We start from the raw sequence: 15,835 nt of genomic DNA, 5'->3' as shown, positions 1-15,835 counted from the left end.
AAATCAATGAAACTTTAAATATTAGTAGATTATGCGTAAAACTACTGATTCTAAAAGATTCAACGGTCAACTTTGATAACTAAAGTAGTTACAGTGTTTAAAAAATATGTATAATAAAATAGAAAACTACATCACTGATTGTATAAGCTTTTGAAATCTCCCTAATAAAGTTAGACCAATAAAACTTTAAAAATTTGTTTATTATATTGTTATCCAGCCGGAAAATCAAAAGTAGCTATAAAAGTAAGCACCCTAGTATACATAGTTATTTTATATACCCAAGTTTAGTTCAAGAACATGAATTTTATTGATTTTGAAACTATTATTTCAAATTTTTTATAGCTTTTCCGATTGCTTTTCACTACTCTTTGAAATATCATTTTAGTTTTTGTTATAAATCTGAAATCAATCTTGGTTTAATTTGTTAATATTATGAAAAAATAACAGATTGTTGTATGAATTTTTAAAAGATGTCAACAAGGGTAGCAAGAGAGAAACTACAATCACAAAATGACCGACACAAAGAAATTCTTGCTAAACTTTTAGCAAAAGATGAAAACAAGTACTGTGCTGATTGCTTAGCAAAAGGCTAGTTTATACTTGCATTTTATTACATAACACAGTTTTTTTTAATTTGATTACACAAGTTTTAATACTGTATTATCAATGCTTACAAAGTTTAGTTTCCTCATTTTTCTAGGGTGTTGTTAGTATTTTATGGAATCTGTTTTGTATAATATTAGTTTTTTTATACCCAAGTTTCTTATTAAATTTTCATTCATTATCAATTTATTGATTTGCCTGAGTCAGCAAAACCAAGCCTGATTTATTGTAAGTTAAGGGCATAGGGGGGGGGGGGTAAACCACCATTTTCACAATTTAGTCTTATTTTATTGAATTTTTACTAAGCTACAAGTTGCTTTTTACAGATTTTTGAAATTCAAAATAATTTATGAGACATAGCCGGTCAAAGTTGGAGACTATAATAGGTTTCTTATAGGAGGCACAAACTAAAAAGGCGAATAACTAGAAATCACTAAAAATCTAACTTTTCCTACGTTTTAAAAATAACTGCCTCAAACTTCTAGGAAATGTTCCTTGTATTATTTAGAAAATTCTGAAAGAACAAAATAATAATAAATGAAAAAATCAAAATTTTATGCCAAAAAAAAAACAAAAAAAATTTGTTATTTTGTAAATTTATTTGTAAACTCTTTCCAACAAAGTTTTCTAAATATTGCAAGGAACATTTCCTGAAAGTTTGAGGTCTTTATCTTAAAAAACGTAAGAGAAGATATATTTTTAGTGAATTAGTCTTTTTTTTGCCGTTTTAGTTTGCACCTCCCATAAGGAACCTATTATTGCCTTTAACTTTGACATAAATAAAAAAATATTTTGAATTTTTAGAATTTTTTAATAAAGCATCTTGTAGTCAAAGCTCTATAAAATAAGATCAAATTATGAAAAAAGTGTTTCACTCCCCTATGCTCTAAATGGATAAATTGATAAAAAAATTATAATCCAATTAAAGCAAGAAATAATAAAAAATATTAAACTTGTATAACTGTTCAAAATATAAAATTTAAGAGTTTGTTAAAAGAGATCCTTTGAAAACAAGCTTACTGGAATATATAATAATAACCAATTTAAACAGTGATCATTCTTTATTACACTAAGCCAGTATTTATTTTGGCCATCATTAACAAAGTTGAGATGTTTTATGCCATCAGTAATAAACAATGAACTTCACCGCACAACCAACAACAACAACATCCAAGACAACCTACAACCTTTCGGACTTTACCCACAAACGGTCGCTTCAGTGCATTTGCATTTAACCCACTTGGTTAAGATCACAACAGTTCTAAAAAGAACAAAGCCGGTCGTAGGTTGTCTCGGATGCTGTTGTGTTTGCTTGTGGGGTGAAGTTCATTGTTTATTATTGTTATCTATTACATTAACAAATGTTTCTGTTTATTGTTAGGTAAAGACAGTTCAACAAAGCTATGAAGTTCAAGAAATACTTGAGTATTTCTTGATTCTTTAAGTATTTCTTGATCTTCATAGCTCCGTTGAAGTGTGATAACCCGTTAACACAAAAAAACATCTTTTAGTGTAATAAGAAAGAATACTGTTTTATTATATTAGTATTAAAATTTAAATATTGATAGACCTTTAATACAGAAAATGAGATGTTTTAATTAAAGTATTAGTAAAAACAAATAAATAAGAATAAAAGAAAATATGAAAATATTTTATTAGAATAGAAGTAAAAGCTACCCAGGTAAAAAAAAACTAATATGAGTCATGTGGAGATATAATGAAATTAAATTTAAGAATAACTTGAGATTGCAAGCTTTAAAAGAAACTAGTTGAAATTTTAGTCAACTCATAGTAAAATTTGTTTCTAGTGCATGCTATTTTATTTTAAACTCTGTATTATTATATTCTATATTCATATGTTATATTCTATGTTTCTCTGTATATTATATTCTTCTGTATTATTGTATATATTCTAAAAACAGTAAGTAAAGTAATTGATAATTAGTAATATTTAAACAGGTCCTAGGTGGGTTTCTTGGAACTTGGGTATATTTGTCTGCATAAGATGCTCAGGTATTCACAGAAGTCTTGGAGTGCATATTTCTAAAGTTAAGTCTGTTAACCTTGATACATGGACTCCTGATCAGATTAAAGTTTGATTTTTTAATATTCAAATGGTAGTCAATCATTAAAAAATAATTTAAAAGTAATAATATAACAAAAAAAACTTATAAAAATACAGCTAATATTAAGGGGGGAGGGGGGGGGGTTCATCTTGATTTTTACAAGTTGATCTTATTTTATAGAGTTTTATCTGAGCTATCAGACATTTTTAACCGCTTGAAAAAATTCAAAATATTTTTTGAGATATGAGCAGTCAAAGTCTGTGATCTCAATAGGGTCTTAATGGAAGGCGCAAACTAAAAATGCAAAAAAAGATTATTTCACTAAAAATCTATCTCCTCCTTCATTTTTTAAGCAATTTTCTTCAAATTTTTCTTCAAATTTTCACAGAAAGTGTATTATTAAATTTTCACGGAAAGTGTTTTATTAAATTTTCAAAAGATTGAATGCAGGAATTTTTTTAGTTTTGAAAAATAAAACTTTTATTAAAAAAACCACCTATTTTTTTTTTTTTCATCTAAAATATATATTTTTTACTATTTTTTAATTCCAACATTCAAAGTTTTTTAAACTATAAAAGGAACGTTACCTGAAAATTTGTGGTCTCTATCTCAAAAACTGAAGAAGAAGATAGGTTTTTAGTGATTTTTTAAATTCCAAGAAAATTGAGCCTAAAAAACTTGCGGTCTATATGTTTGTATTGGAAACTTTAGGATTTTGGATTTACAATATCTCAAAAGTTAATTAATATTTTTTAATTCAATAAAAACTGGCTTGTAGTTTGTACTTTAAGCTTTCATATAAAATCCAATGTTATTTTTAGTAAAAAAAAATCTCGGACCCCCTATGCCCTTAATAATGTTAATTTTAAACTAACAAAGATCAAAAGTCTCTTTTTTTCTGACAAGCACCATCTAAAGTTTTTTCTAGTCCTGTTATTTCCATGAACATTCTAAAAATAATTGGGGGTCCAAATTTTTTTAAATGTATATGTTCTACAAAGTTTCTGATACAGGTGCATAGCTGCCACACGCTCATAATACTCATGGAAACTCAGTCAAATTTTAAATTCTAGAAAATCTCAATTTAACTCAGAAAAACTCACAATATTTTGACTTTTTTCAAAACTCTTAATGACTTGGAGTTTTTTGATTTTTTATAAAAATCTCAATATAGTTTTTAAGATTTTATTAAATCTCAGGCCAGATTTTTATTCTAGATCTAGAATGAGATTTAGTTGATCCAATTTAAATATTTTGTTATTTTTTTATACTCAGTTTTAATCACGAACATGACTTTTATTGGTTTTGAAATGCTTGTTTAAAAATGTTTAGTCTTGCTGCTAGCTTTTCACTTTTCTTAGAAATAACATTTTTGTTATTATTTTAAATGTGAAATATTTTTTATGGATTGAGTTTATATTAAACAGAAACAGTTAATTGAAATAAAAAATCGAATATGTAACTAAAGAATAAGTTTTAATATGCTGAATAATTATAGTTAAGAGTTTTTACTTGCTATTTTACTAATTTTTGTTTGCTTTTATAATTTGACCCTGAAGTAAGATAAAAATAAACCTTTTTGCTCAATTAGAACATAGAAGAAAAAATTAAACAGGGTTGCCACTCGGTCAGGAAATCAGGAAAAGTCAGGAAATTTGATAAAATTAAAAAAAAAGTCAGATTTTGTCAGTTTAAATTTACAAAATTCCTTGTTTTCCAAAGCCTTCAAATGGTAAAAATTAATTAAAAGTCCTTTAAAGTCAGAAAAAAATTCCAAAATTTTCCTAGAAAATTATAAAAATATTTAATTTTATTTCCAATGCCTTCGTCTGGTATAAATTAGTAAAATATCCATTAAAAAACTGCAAAGATTTTCTATTAACATATTGAACAAGTATATTTTCTGAGCTTTTTAGTATTGATGATCTGTAGCAAGGACACCTCCATAGTGAAACTGTGATATATACAAAAAGTTTATCTAGCATAATTTTAGAATCAAAGTGTTTTTTGTTCAAGTAAATAATTGAGTTCTTTATAACTAAGCAGTTAGTTTAGTATTTTATGTAACATGTTTATGTGTATACTTTACCTCTTTATAGTTTTTTTCAAAGTTGTTTAAATTTATAAAATAAATTATAAGAGAGGTATATGCCAAGATTAAGTTTACTTGTATTTTTTGTAGAGTAACTTAAGTTTTTAAAGTAATAATAATATTTTAAAGAGTATATTTATTTGTTACAAATTTTATACTAAATGATAAGAGGAAATATTTTATAAATGAAAGTAAAAATAAATGAGTGCTAAAAGAAAAGAAATGAAGCCCACAAGTTGTGGCTTGAATAGAGAAAAGATTCTTTTCAACAAGTGTAGGGGCAGCAGATGAGAGCGATTTAAATAAAAAGAGGCAGATGATTTTAACTGCCAAGAAAATGAAGCGGAATGCAGTTCAAATGAAGGAAACCATATCTTCATTAGATGAAGAGGTTGAAGTGCTAATAAAAAACGGAAAAAAAATTTTAGTACATACATTTAAAAAAACTATATTTGATTAAGTTCTTTATTGTTTTAATGTTTTAACTGTAAAAGTTCGTAATTGTTTTAAGGTTTGAGTTGTGAAAGTTCCTTATTGATTTAAGGTTTTAATTGTTAAAGTTCCTTATATGTTGTTTCGTTTATTTAGATACATTTATGCTAGGAAATTCTAAAAAGTTGTGTTCTTTATTGTTTTAAGGTTTTAACTGTAAAAATTTGTTATTGTTTTAAGATTTTAGTTGTAAAAGATCGTTATTAATTCAAGGTTTTAATTGTAGAAGCTCCTTATATGTCGTTTGTTTATCTAGATATATTTATGCTAGGAATGCTAAAAATTTGTGCCTTTTTTCAGACAAGCTGTGTTTTAAGGTAATAATACAACTATTTTGCTGATAGAGCTGTTTATTACAAACATCAATCATACACAGATGGTTTAAGTGATGTACTGGAAGTTTGATGATAGAATTCAGCAAAAACACTGTTGTTTTTAACCTGTATTAAAATTAGATTGGAAGCTTTATATAGTTTCAAGTGTTAGATTATGTATTTTAGAATAAGTTTTATTTAACAGTTTGATTTAGAAAAGTCAGGAAAATTTTTGTAAAAAGTCAGGAAAAGTCAGGAAATTTTTCTCAGCTTGATCAGTGGCAACCATGATTAAATGCTTAGGTCATGGTTTCCTAACGTGGGTGATAACTACTAAGGCAGTAAAAAAGTAAATGGGTAATTAACTTTATTAAACTAGATATTCTTGTATTTGTAATCATGAGTAAAAAAGTGTCACATTGTAATTTGAAACTAAATTGTGGCCTTTTCAAAACTTTGTTGGCAACCACTAAATACCTGCTGACCTCTGAATAAAGGAGGGAGATTAAGAAAAAAAAAATATCAAAAATAAATATTAGTTTTCTAAAATAGTTTAAGTTTAAAAGTAAAGACTAATGTCAAATTTTGTCTTAAAGTGTTAGACCCCCATTTGTTCTCATATAAAAGTATGAAATAGTTGGTTGCTCGCTTTTATTTTTCACCTAACATTATTATATGAAGCAATATAAATTATTTATATGTTAGGAAACTGTAAGAAATGTTAACTAATAGTTTATAAATAAGATTGACTTCTTAACTAATTCCACAAGTTTCTTTAAATTCTTAAAGACTATAAACAGGTTTAGGCAAACAGTTGCTTGAAATGTTCAGGGTTCGTGCGCGTCAGGCTAAGTCAGGCTAAATCAGTTTTTTTGAAAAAAGTTGGAAAACGTCAGGCTAAATCAGTTTTTATGTTTAAAAACTTGAGAATCTCAGTTTTTGTCAGTTCAAATGCATGAATTTTTTTAAATTAAGATCAAATTGAGATGTGAATTTATTTCTAAATAAAGATTTAGTTATTAAAGACAAAATCAGTCAGTATTTGTAAAAATAAGTGCTTAAAATATTTTGCTGAATCTCTAAAATAATTTTAAGAATCTTCATTATTTTGTTTTTAGTAGATTATATACGTCATAATTATAAAAATTCATAAAAAAGTACAGTTTAAACATTACAGTTTAGTTCAACAACTTAGCTGTTTGTCTGAATTTGTTTACATGAGCTTTGTTTTTTTGAGCTTAGTTGGTTAAACTGTTTTAATTTCTAATATAAAGGCTTTATACAAAATACTTTTTAGATTAATACTCTTAGCAGTTTGTTAAGTCACATTTCTGTTTTAATAAAAGCTTCTGGTCCAGTCATGTAACTTATAATTGACGAATTCAAGTACTAATTGACACGAACCCTGTATATGGGTGATAAGTGGTGGATGTAACTAAGCCGCAAAATTTAATAAAGGTATGAATTCATTGAAGCAGAAATTATAATGACTAGTTAAAAATATTCAAGTTGCTGGGCAAGCGATTGATAGATGTTCAAAAATAATTCATTTAAATTTTTATTTTCTTTAAAAGTAGTTTTGTGAATACTTTTATTGCGTTAATTTGCTAATTAAGACCCCCGATACCCAAAATGCCTTCTGAAGGTGATTTTTTCTACTTTGAAAAAATGTCAGGCTAAATAGGTCTCTGTCAGGCTAAATGAAAAGGAATTTCGCGCACGAACCCTGAATGTTAATAAATACTATTTTGTAACTTTATATGCTTACAGATTAACAAAATGTAACTGTACCTCATTTAAAGTGATTAAATTTTTAGGATAATTAAGGGTTGCCAAAAAATTTGAAATCCTGGAAAAATATGGAATTTGACAATTTAGGCTAAAAAACCTGGAAAAACCTGCAGTTTAAGAAAATTAAAAAAAAATCTGGAAAATTAAACAATTTTACATGTTAAGTAATATAATTTTAGTTTGACACAAAAAATCTACCATATAGATGAAAAAAATTTGTTATCATCAAAAATTTTTTATTAAAAAACACATTTAAAGTAGCTTTATAGTATTTTTCCAATATTGTAATACTACTGAACACAGTTTTTAACATTAAACTTAGCTATAAACAAAAAAGACCAAAAAGTGTGTACTTTTAAAAACTAGAAAGAAATTTCTCAAAAAAATTTGGTAAGCCTGAGTTAAATTGATACACACAACTTTAGTACTAAGGAAAATTCAAAATAATCTAAAATATGTTTGAGAAGCGCTACCATTAATTACAATACTTTGTAGTAAGTTTTCAATATTACAAATTAAGGATCCTTTATATATTAGAATGTGTGCCAACGTGGAAATGGATGGGCGAAAGAACAATATGAATCAACACTTTCAGCTAACTTTTCAAGACCTACTTCTGACTCGTGAGTTTTTATATTATATTTAATGTTTGTAACTTAAGATGTAAATGAAAATAATTTAATTAAATTAAAATAAATGTTTTTAAGTAGGTAAGATGAAGTATAGTCAAAACAAAGTTTACTAAAATACAATATTTATCTCTAAAGGATCATCATTTAAAAAAAAAAAAAAAACTAACAGTTAACTTAAATTTATAAATTGTATTATATAGAAAAAAATAAAAACTAAAGTAAAAAAATTCTGTCAAAGCACTGATTTCAGGTTTAAAAAACACTTAATTAACTATAGAAATTAAAAAGGTATCACTTTGTTGGCTTTATGAGTAATTAAAGGCATTAAAAGATGGTCATTTGTAGAAATTTACTGTGAATTAGAGCAAAATTAGAGAAAATTCTAAAAACCAATACTAATATAACAAAAAACTATATAACTTATGGGCATAGGGGGTATAGACACTTTTTTTTTTGAAATTTGATCTTATTTTATATAGTTTTTACTAAGCTACAAGATGCTTTTTACAGATTAAAAAAAATCAAAATAATTTTTGATATATAGCCGGTCAAAGTCGGAGGCAACAACAGGTTCCTTATGGGAGGCGCAAACTAAAACGGCAAAAACAGACTATTTCACTAAAAATCTATCTTCTCCTACGTTTTTTGAGATAGCTACCTCAAAATTTGAGGAAGTGTTCCTTGATATATTTAAAAAAATCTGTCAGAAAGAATTAAAAAAAAATATATATATATAAAATAAACAAAAAAAACAGTTTTTTTTAGTTTTTTTGTTATAAAATATAATTTTATATTTAAAAAATTTTGTTCCAACAGAAGCAAGGAAAACTTACTGAAAATTTGAGGTATTTATCTCAAAAAACGTAGGAGGAGATAGATTTTCAGTGATTTCTAGTTATTTGCTGTTTTGTTTTGCGCCTCCCATAAGGATCCTATTGTTGCCTCCGACCTTGACTTGCTATATCTCAAAAATTATTTTGAATTCTTAAATCTGTAAAAAGCATTTTGTAGCTTAGTAAAAACTATATAAAATAAGATCAAATTAAAAAAAAAAGGTGTCAACTCCCCATTCCCTTATCTTGAGTTATAATTTTGGCTTGTTTACAACTTTTAATAAACAGCAATATCTAAATACATGGGTTGCCAAAAAACCTGAAATCCTGGAAAAACTTGGAATTTGATAGTTTAGGCTAAAAAACTGAAGTTTGAGAAATTTTGAAAATACCTAGAGTTTTGAACAAAAATCACTAAAAAACCTAGAATTTTAAACTAGTTTTAAATGAAAAGTAATGAAATTTTAATTTTACACAAAAAATCCATAATATAGTTAATTTTTTTTGTTAGCATCAAGTTTTATTTAAATACAAAAACACACAAAAAGTAGCTTATCAGTATCATTTTAATGTTGTTAAACTAAACACAACAGTTTTTTTACTTCAAACTTATTTTTTACTAAAAAAAGACCAAAGAACTTGTACTTTCGAAAACCTGGAAGAAATTCAGAAAACCTAGAAAAATTTCTCAAAATCATTTGGCAACCCTTGTAATGAATAAGTTCTATATCCTATTTAAGGTTTTAATAAAAGGAATAAAACATGTATACAACTAATGGCTTTTATGAATTACTTTTGTATTAGAATTTAGGTTATTAATAGAAATCTAATAGGCTACATTAAAAGTTTTTATAAGTGAAAATAGAAAATTGTTTAAACATAATTTAATGGAAAAAGTTTACAGACTTTAAGATCTCTTGATAACCTAGCTGAACAAACACAAATAAACAATAAAGCTATTGACATTGACTGCAGTATAAAATAGTTTATTTGGAAAACAGTTTGGTAATTTTTAGCTGCATTAAATAAAATGTATATCGCTGAAATTATATAGAAATTTTTGTTGTGACTTGTAAGGTTTGTATTTGTTTTTTTAGTTGTTCTTATTGACTATTGCATTTAGTCAGAGAAATTCTCAGAAAAATTAAAAGTCCTTTTATTTAAAAAAAATAGTTGGCACATTGTTTTCATAGCAAAATTTCAAGTTTAAAAATGAAGTTATTTGAAATAATGATAACCGATTTAAACAATACTCTTTGTTTATTATATTAAATAATGAACTTCACCACATGACCAAGAACAACAGCATCCGAGACAACCTACGACCGGTTTCGTCCTTATTAGTACTCACCAGACAGGCATAGTCGCAAAAAACCAAAGAGTCCTCACTAAGCAAGTACAAAGTACTGAAGCGACCGTTTGTGGGTAATGTTGAAAAATTGACAGAGCTAAATAATTCACAGCACAGCGTCTCAGACATTGTCAGCTTATTGTGAGATTATAGTATGTGTTCGTTTGATCAGTTTTAACCAATATTTATTTTGGCTATCATCAACAAAATTGAGAAGTTCGCGCCATCAACAATAAATTATTATAAATTAAAGTTCATAAAACTTCACCACACGACCAACAACAACAGCATCCAAGACAATCTACGACCAGTTTCGATCTTATTAGGACTTATCAGGCACGACTTTATTACACTAACATATGTTTCTTAGTGTTAACAAATTAACACACTTCAACGGAGCTCGGTAAAAAATAAATCCTGTAAGGAAAGATTAGAAGCTAAAGTAGGTATGGGACACGTTTAAAATCCATTATATATTGTGTCTATAATTAACCATTAATCTACAATAATCTTTAGTATTTATTCTTATTTTTAACAAACACATATCTATATATAGATACCTACTGGTATACTATCAAAATCCACCCAGTCAAACTCGAGAACCGCTTATCGATCAAGGGTAAGGGTTAGTGGTAACAGTGATAGTGAAAAATATATAAAAAAATAAATTAATAAATACAAAAAAAATTGGGTGGATTTTGAACGCGGGTGGATTTTTATCGGGTGAATTTTGATAGTATACCATAGGTATATATATGTGTTTGTCAAAAATAGGAATAAATACTAAAGATTATTGTAGACTAATGGTTAATTATAGATACAATATATAATGTTAAATCCGATTTTTGTAAAACTATATAATGTTTGTAGTTATTAAGTCAAAATTAGGTATCGAAAGTAACATACCAAATAAAATAACAAATCATAATATAAATCACTCACATAAAATTCCAAGTATTACTGATTCTTAAGATTAAACACGTTGTTAAACATTCAAAAAAACATCAATTAATTACGTCACAATATTATACTCTTATATATTAACATTAAAACAGGTTATTTACCATGCACATCAAGAGATAATTTATTCTTTATGTTTGGAAAAAAGTAGTAAGGCAATTTGATTAAATTTTTTTTTTAATTATTTTAAATACATAATAAGTAACCTATTGTAAATAAAAACAACTAAAATAACAAACATTAATTACTGAATTATAAGTAATAATAAATAAATAGTATATATAAAACATAAACATAATAGTCAAACGTAATTAAAGCTATAGAAACTTAAGATAATATAAATTTTAAAAATGTTTATAATGGTTAAATCTGAATTATAACAAAAGTAAACTTAGATACATCTTAAAATAACAGATTAAAATTAATATCTAAAAAATTTAGAGATATTTTATTTTTTATAAAAACAGGGTTCGTGCGCGTCAGGGTAAATCAGTTTTTTTTGAAACAAGTTGAAAAGCGTCAGGCTAAATCAGTTTTTTTATTTAAAAGTTTGAGAATCTCAGTTTTTCTCGGTTCAAATTCTTGAAAATTTTAGATTAAAAAAAAAAGAGAAATCTTTTTAAGATCAAATAGAAATGTGAATATATTTCTAAACAAAGATTTAGTTATTAAAGACAAAATCAGTCAGTATTTGTAAATATAAATGCTTAAGACTTTTTGTTGAATCTCTAAAAATTTTTTTAAGAATCTTCATTATTTTGTTTTGAGTAGACTAAATACGTCATAATTATGAAACTTCATAAAAAAATACAGTTTAAACATTACAGTTTAGTTCAGCAACTTAGCTGTTTGTTAGAATTTGTTTACGTCAGCTATGTTTTTCAGAGCTTATTTAGTTGAACTGTTTTAATTTCTAATTTAAAGGCATTATACCAAATACTTTTTAGATTAAAACTCTTAGTAGTTTATTCATTTATTTTACTGTTTGTTTAAAATTATTAGAGACTATCACAACACTAAAACTTAGCTTTAAGATGTAAGTACTAAGTTTTGTGGGAGTACAAATTTTAGGTACAATTCATTTTTCTTTACAAGAACAAAACATTAAGGGTTTTTTTTTATTTAAGTGTAAGCTTTTTAAATCCGATACGACGTCAAAAATCACTGTATTCATTTAGAGTTTAGGAATTATAATTATGTATCAATTTTAAGTATTAGTCAAAATACTATAATAAACATTAAAATACTTAATACTCGTGTAAGCGTTTCGATCATTTTAGATTTTAATAAAACACGGCAATGTACGGGGTATAGGGAGGTTAAATCACCTTTTTCACAATTTAGTCTTATTTTATTGAGTTGTAACTAAGCTATGAGTTGCTTTTTGCAGATTTTTAATGCTCAAAATATTTTTGAGATAAAGCTGGTTGAAGTCAGAGACTACAATAGTAGTAATAGTAGTTACCAATACCTAAATTGACTTCTATAGGGTATTTTCCTTACTTTGAAAAAATCTCAGGCTAAATTGTTCTCAGTCAAGCTAAATAAAAAAAAAATCGCGCACGAACACTGAAAAAGTTTCTGATACAAATGTATGGACCGCAATTTTTTTGGAATCAATTTTCTCGGAAATTTTTAAAATTACTAAAAACCTATCTCCTTCTTCATTTTTCAAGCAATCTTCTTCAAATTTTCAGGATATGTTCCTTATATTATAAGAAAAAACCTCACTTATGAATTTTAATAATTTAAGAAAATAAGAATTCTATGACAAAAATTAAAAAAAATAAATATTAATTATATTTTTACTTAAAATTTTTAAAGTCTAAAGTAATGGTTTTTTGTTATTGTATACATGTTAGACTGTGAAATTTTGAAGAAGATTGCTTGAAAAATGTAGGAGGAGATAAATTTCAAATGAAATAGTCATTTTTTGTTGTGTTAGTTTTCCCTTTCCATAGGGAACCTATTATGCGGCCTGTCATATCTCAAAAAATAAATCAAATTTTTTTAAAATAATAAAATGTAACTTGAAGCTCAGTAAAAAACTCTATGAAATAAAATCAATTTGTAATAAACATAACTTTTTTACCTACAATGCCCAGTGGGTCGGCGGCAGGATTTTTTACTCAGGTTTATACTTTGCACATATCCACCTTGTTGTTTCATGTTTTTAAGTTTTACATTCATAAAAAACACACATTCATAATTTGTTATATATTTAAAACATCTGTATAAGATCTTTTTATTTTTAACACTCGACTGCTGTTTTTAAGTTAAGTTTATTAGAAAAGATTATTTCTAAAAGTTTATTTCTAATATTCAGAAAAACTATTCAGGATAATCCTGAATGTGTGGCAACCTCGTTGATTACCTGAAATATCATATTTATAACAAATAGACGATTTGAAACATTGATTTTAAGGCAAAAAGGATTGTTAATTAAAAATAAAAACAATCATAAAAATCAGAAGAATTCTAAACTAACATGAACATTTGAAAAATTCTTACTAGTCTGAGTTTTAATAAGAATATCGAAAAACCGTTTAACGACCTTTATTTTTGCAATTAAATAATAAAAACATACTGAAAGAGGTTTTAAATATCTTAAATTTATTGAAATGTTGAAGTAAAGTAAAAAACTGAAGAACTGTAAAATATTTGAAACACTTAAAATTTACGACTAATTTTTTAAATAAGTTTTAAATAAAACAAAAAAAAGTAGATTTAATATTTCACAAGTACTAAATTTTTAATTTTTAATTTAAAGTTATATATTATTAAAATAAAAACAAATTATACAGTAATCTTCCTTTATTCTACCAACATATGTTTCTGTGTGTCAACGAATCAACACACTTTAACTGGGTTCTGTAAAAAAATAATTACTGTAATGAGAGAATAGAAGCATAGAATAAAGCAGGTGTATACATGTTTTCATTAAAATAAGATATTTTCTACAGATAAAAGTTATTAATAGGTGAAATACTTAATATTAAATCCGACTGATATAAAACTATATGATATTTGTAATTGTTAAGTCTAAAATAAATAAGTAAGCTAAATTACACAACAAAACATAATATAACAAACAACTTACGTTAATAGGAAAGATAACTAAATCAAAATTTACTGTTGTTAACTAACGAAAAAAATACATTTGTTACAACTAATAATTACGTCACAATGTAAATGAGGTTATTTAAACTATTTAATTTGTATTGTAAAGAACATTAATTTTGTTTTTATGTTATAAATTAAATAGTTTAAATAACCTCATTTACATTGTGACGTGATTATTAGTTTTAACGAATGTATTTTTTTCGTTAGTTAACAACAGTAAATTTTGATTTAGTTATCTTTCTTATTAACGTAAGTTGTTTGTTTATACTATGTTTTGTTGTGTAATTTAGCTTACTTATTTATTTTAGACTTAATAATTACAAATATCATATAGTTTTATAACAGTCGGATTTAATATTAAGTATTTCACCTATTAATAACTTTTATCTGTAGAAAATATCTTATTTTAATGAAAACATGTATACACCTGCTTTATTCTATGCTTCTATTCTCTCATTACAGTAATTATTTTTTTACAGAACCCAGTTGAAGTGTGTTGATTCGTTGACACACAGAAACATATGTTGGTAGAATAAAGGAAGATTACTGTATAATTTGTTTTTATTTATATTCCAGTGAAGTTACTTTACTAGGATCTTTTGTTAGCAAACAATTAAAACTATATTTTGAACAGTTATTATTAAAATACAAATCTAACTTTTATCAATTTTGAGAATAATTGTTAAACATAAAGTAACACAATTAATTTTTTAAAATCACATATTATAAGTTTTCTAATAAAATTGTTAAAATTGCTGCCTTTATATATTTCATAAATAAAAGAATCAAGATCCCTAGTTGGTGGTTCAATAATAGTTGCTAAGTTTGCTTTTCTTGAAACTAAAAGAAAATCAGCTTGAGTAACCAATAACAAGCATAAGCAGCGTTGTTACTCTTTGAGTCAAAAAACTATTCTGATCAAAAACTGTCCTGAGAATTTAATTTTTGAAACACTTAAAAAAAATCATAAATAAAATTTAAAAAATAAATAAAATTGAAAAAGAATCAAGTTATTCAACAAAATTGGCTATAAAAAAATAAAAATTGAAACCACATCAAACAAATGTCATTCAAGATCTAGAAAAAAACATTGGATCAATATTCAAAAAAAAAATCTTAAAACTATCCTGGAATTTTTATAAAATTTTAAATTGTCCTGAGTTATAGTCAGTGTGTGGGACTCCCTGGGTCATCTTGAGTTAAAAAAAAGCAAAAACTGAAAAAGCAATTAGCAGTATACTTGTAATAGTATAAAGTAATATTATGATTAAAAAAATTAAGATCTAAATAAAAAGTTCATATTTATCAAAAAAATTTAAGACATAAATGTATTTAGAGCTTTAACACAAATACTAAAACTAGACTACCTTTTGCAAGAAAAAAAACATGCTTAGCAAGATTGTATTTCTAAATAGGCTGAGTTTGTGGCAACCCTGAATCATACTAAAACCTAGAACTGGTTATTAAAAGGGTTGTAACTTTTAGAGCAAAAATCTTTGTTAAATGTAAAAAAATCTTTCCTAAGTTATATCAAACTAGTCTAGTAATTTTGAGTTTTTGAAAAAAATTAAGAAAATA

General features: G+C 25.5%; 1 protein-coding gene across 2 annotated transcripts in view; it reads left to right on the top strand.

Annotated features, from left to right (window-relative positions):
- The first annotated feature begins 451 nt into the window (after positions 1–451).
- LOC145834426 (stromal membrane-associated protein 2-like) overlaps positions 452–15,835 on the top strand; it is a 37,747-nt gene continuing 22,363 nt past the window's right edge. For both annotated transcript variants that reach the window (XM_082941851.1, XM_082941850.1), the window contains exons 1-3: positions 452–588; positions 2,563–2,696; positions 7,896–7,981. In XM_082941851.1, the coding sequence (XP_082797977.1) occupies positions 471–588; positions 2,563–2,696; positions 7,896–7,981 (338 nt within the window). In that variant the 5' untranslated portion in view covers positions 452–470. The remainder of the gene's footprint in view (positions 589–2,562; positions 2,697–7,895; positions 7,982–15,835) is intronic.

The sequence above is a fragment of the Thalia democratica genome, chromosome 4 (assembly GCF_965202585.1).
Source record: "Thalia democratica chromosome 4, ktThaDemo2.hap1.1, whole genome shotgun sequence".
Classification (NCBI taxonomy): Eukaryota; Metazoa; Chordata; class Thaliacea; order Salpida; family Salpidae; genus Thalia; species Thalia democratica.
Note: the sequence above shows the minus strand (reverse complement) of the source record. Positions and strands in the feature narration are given on the sequence as shown.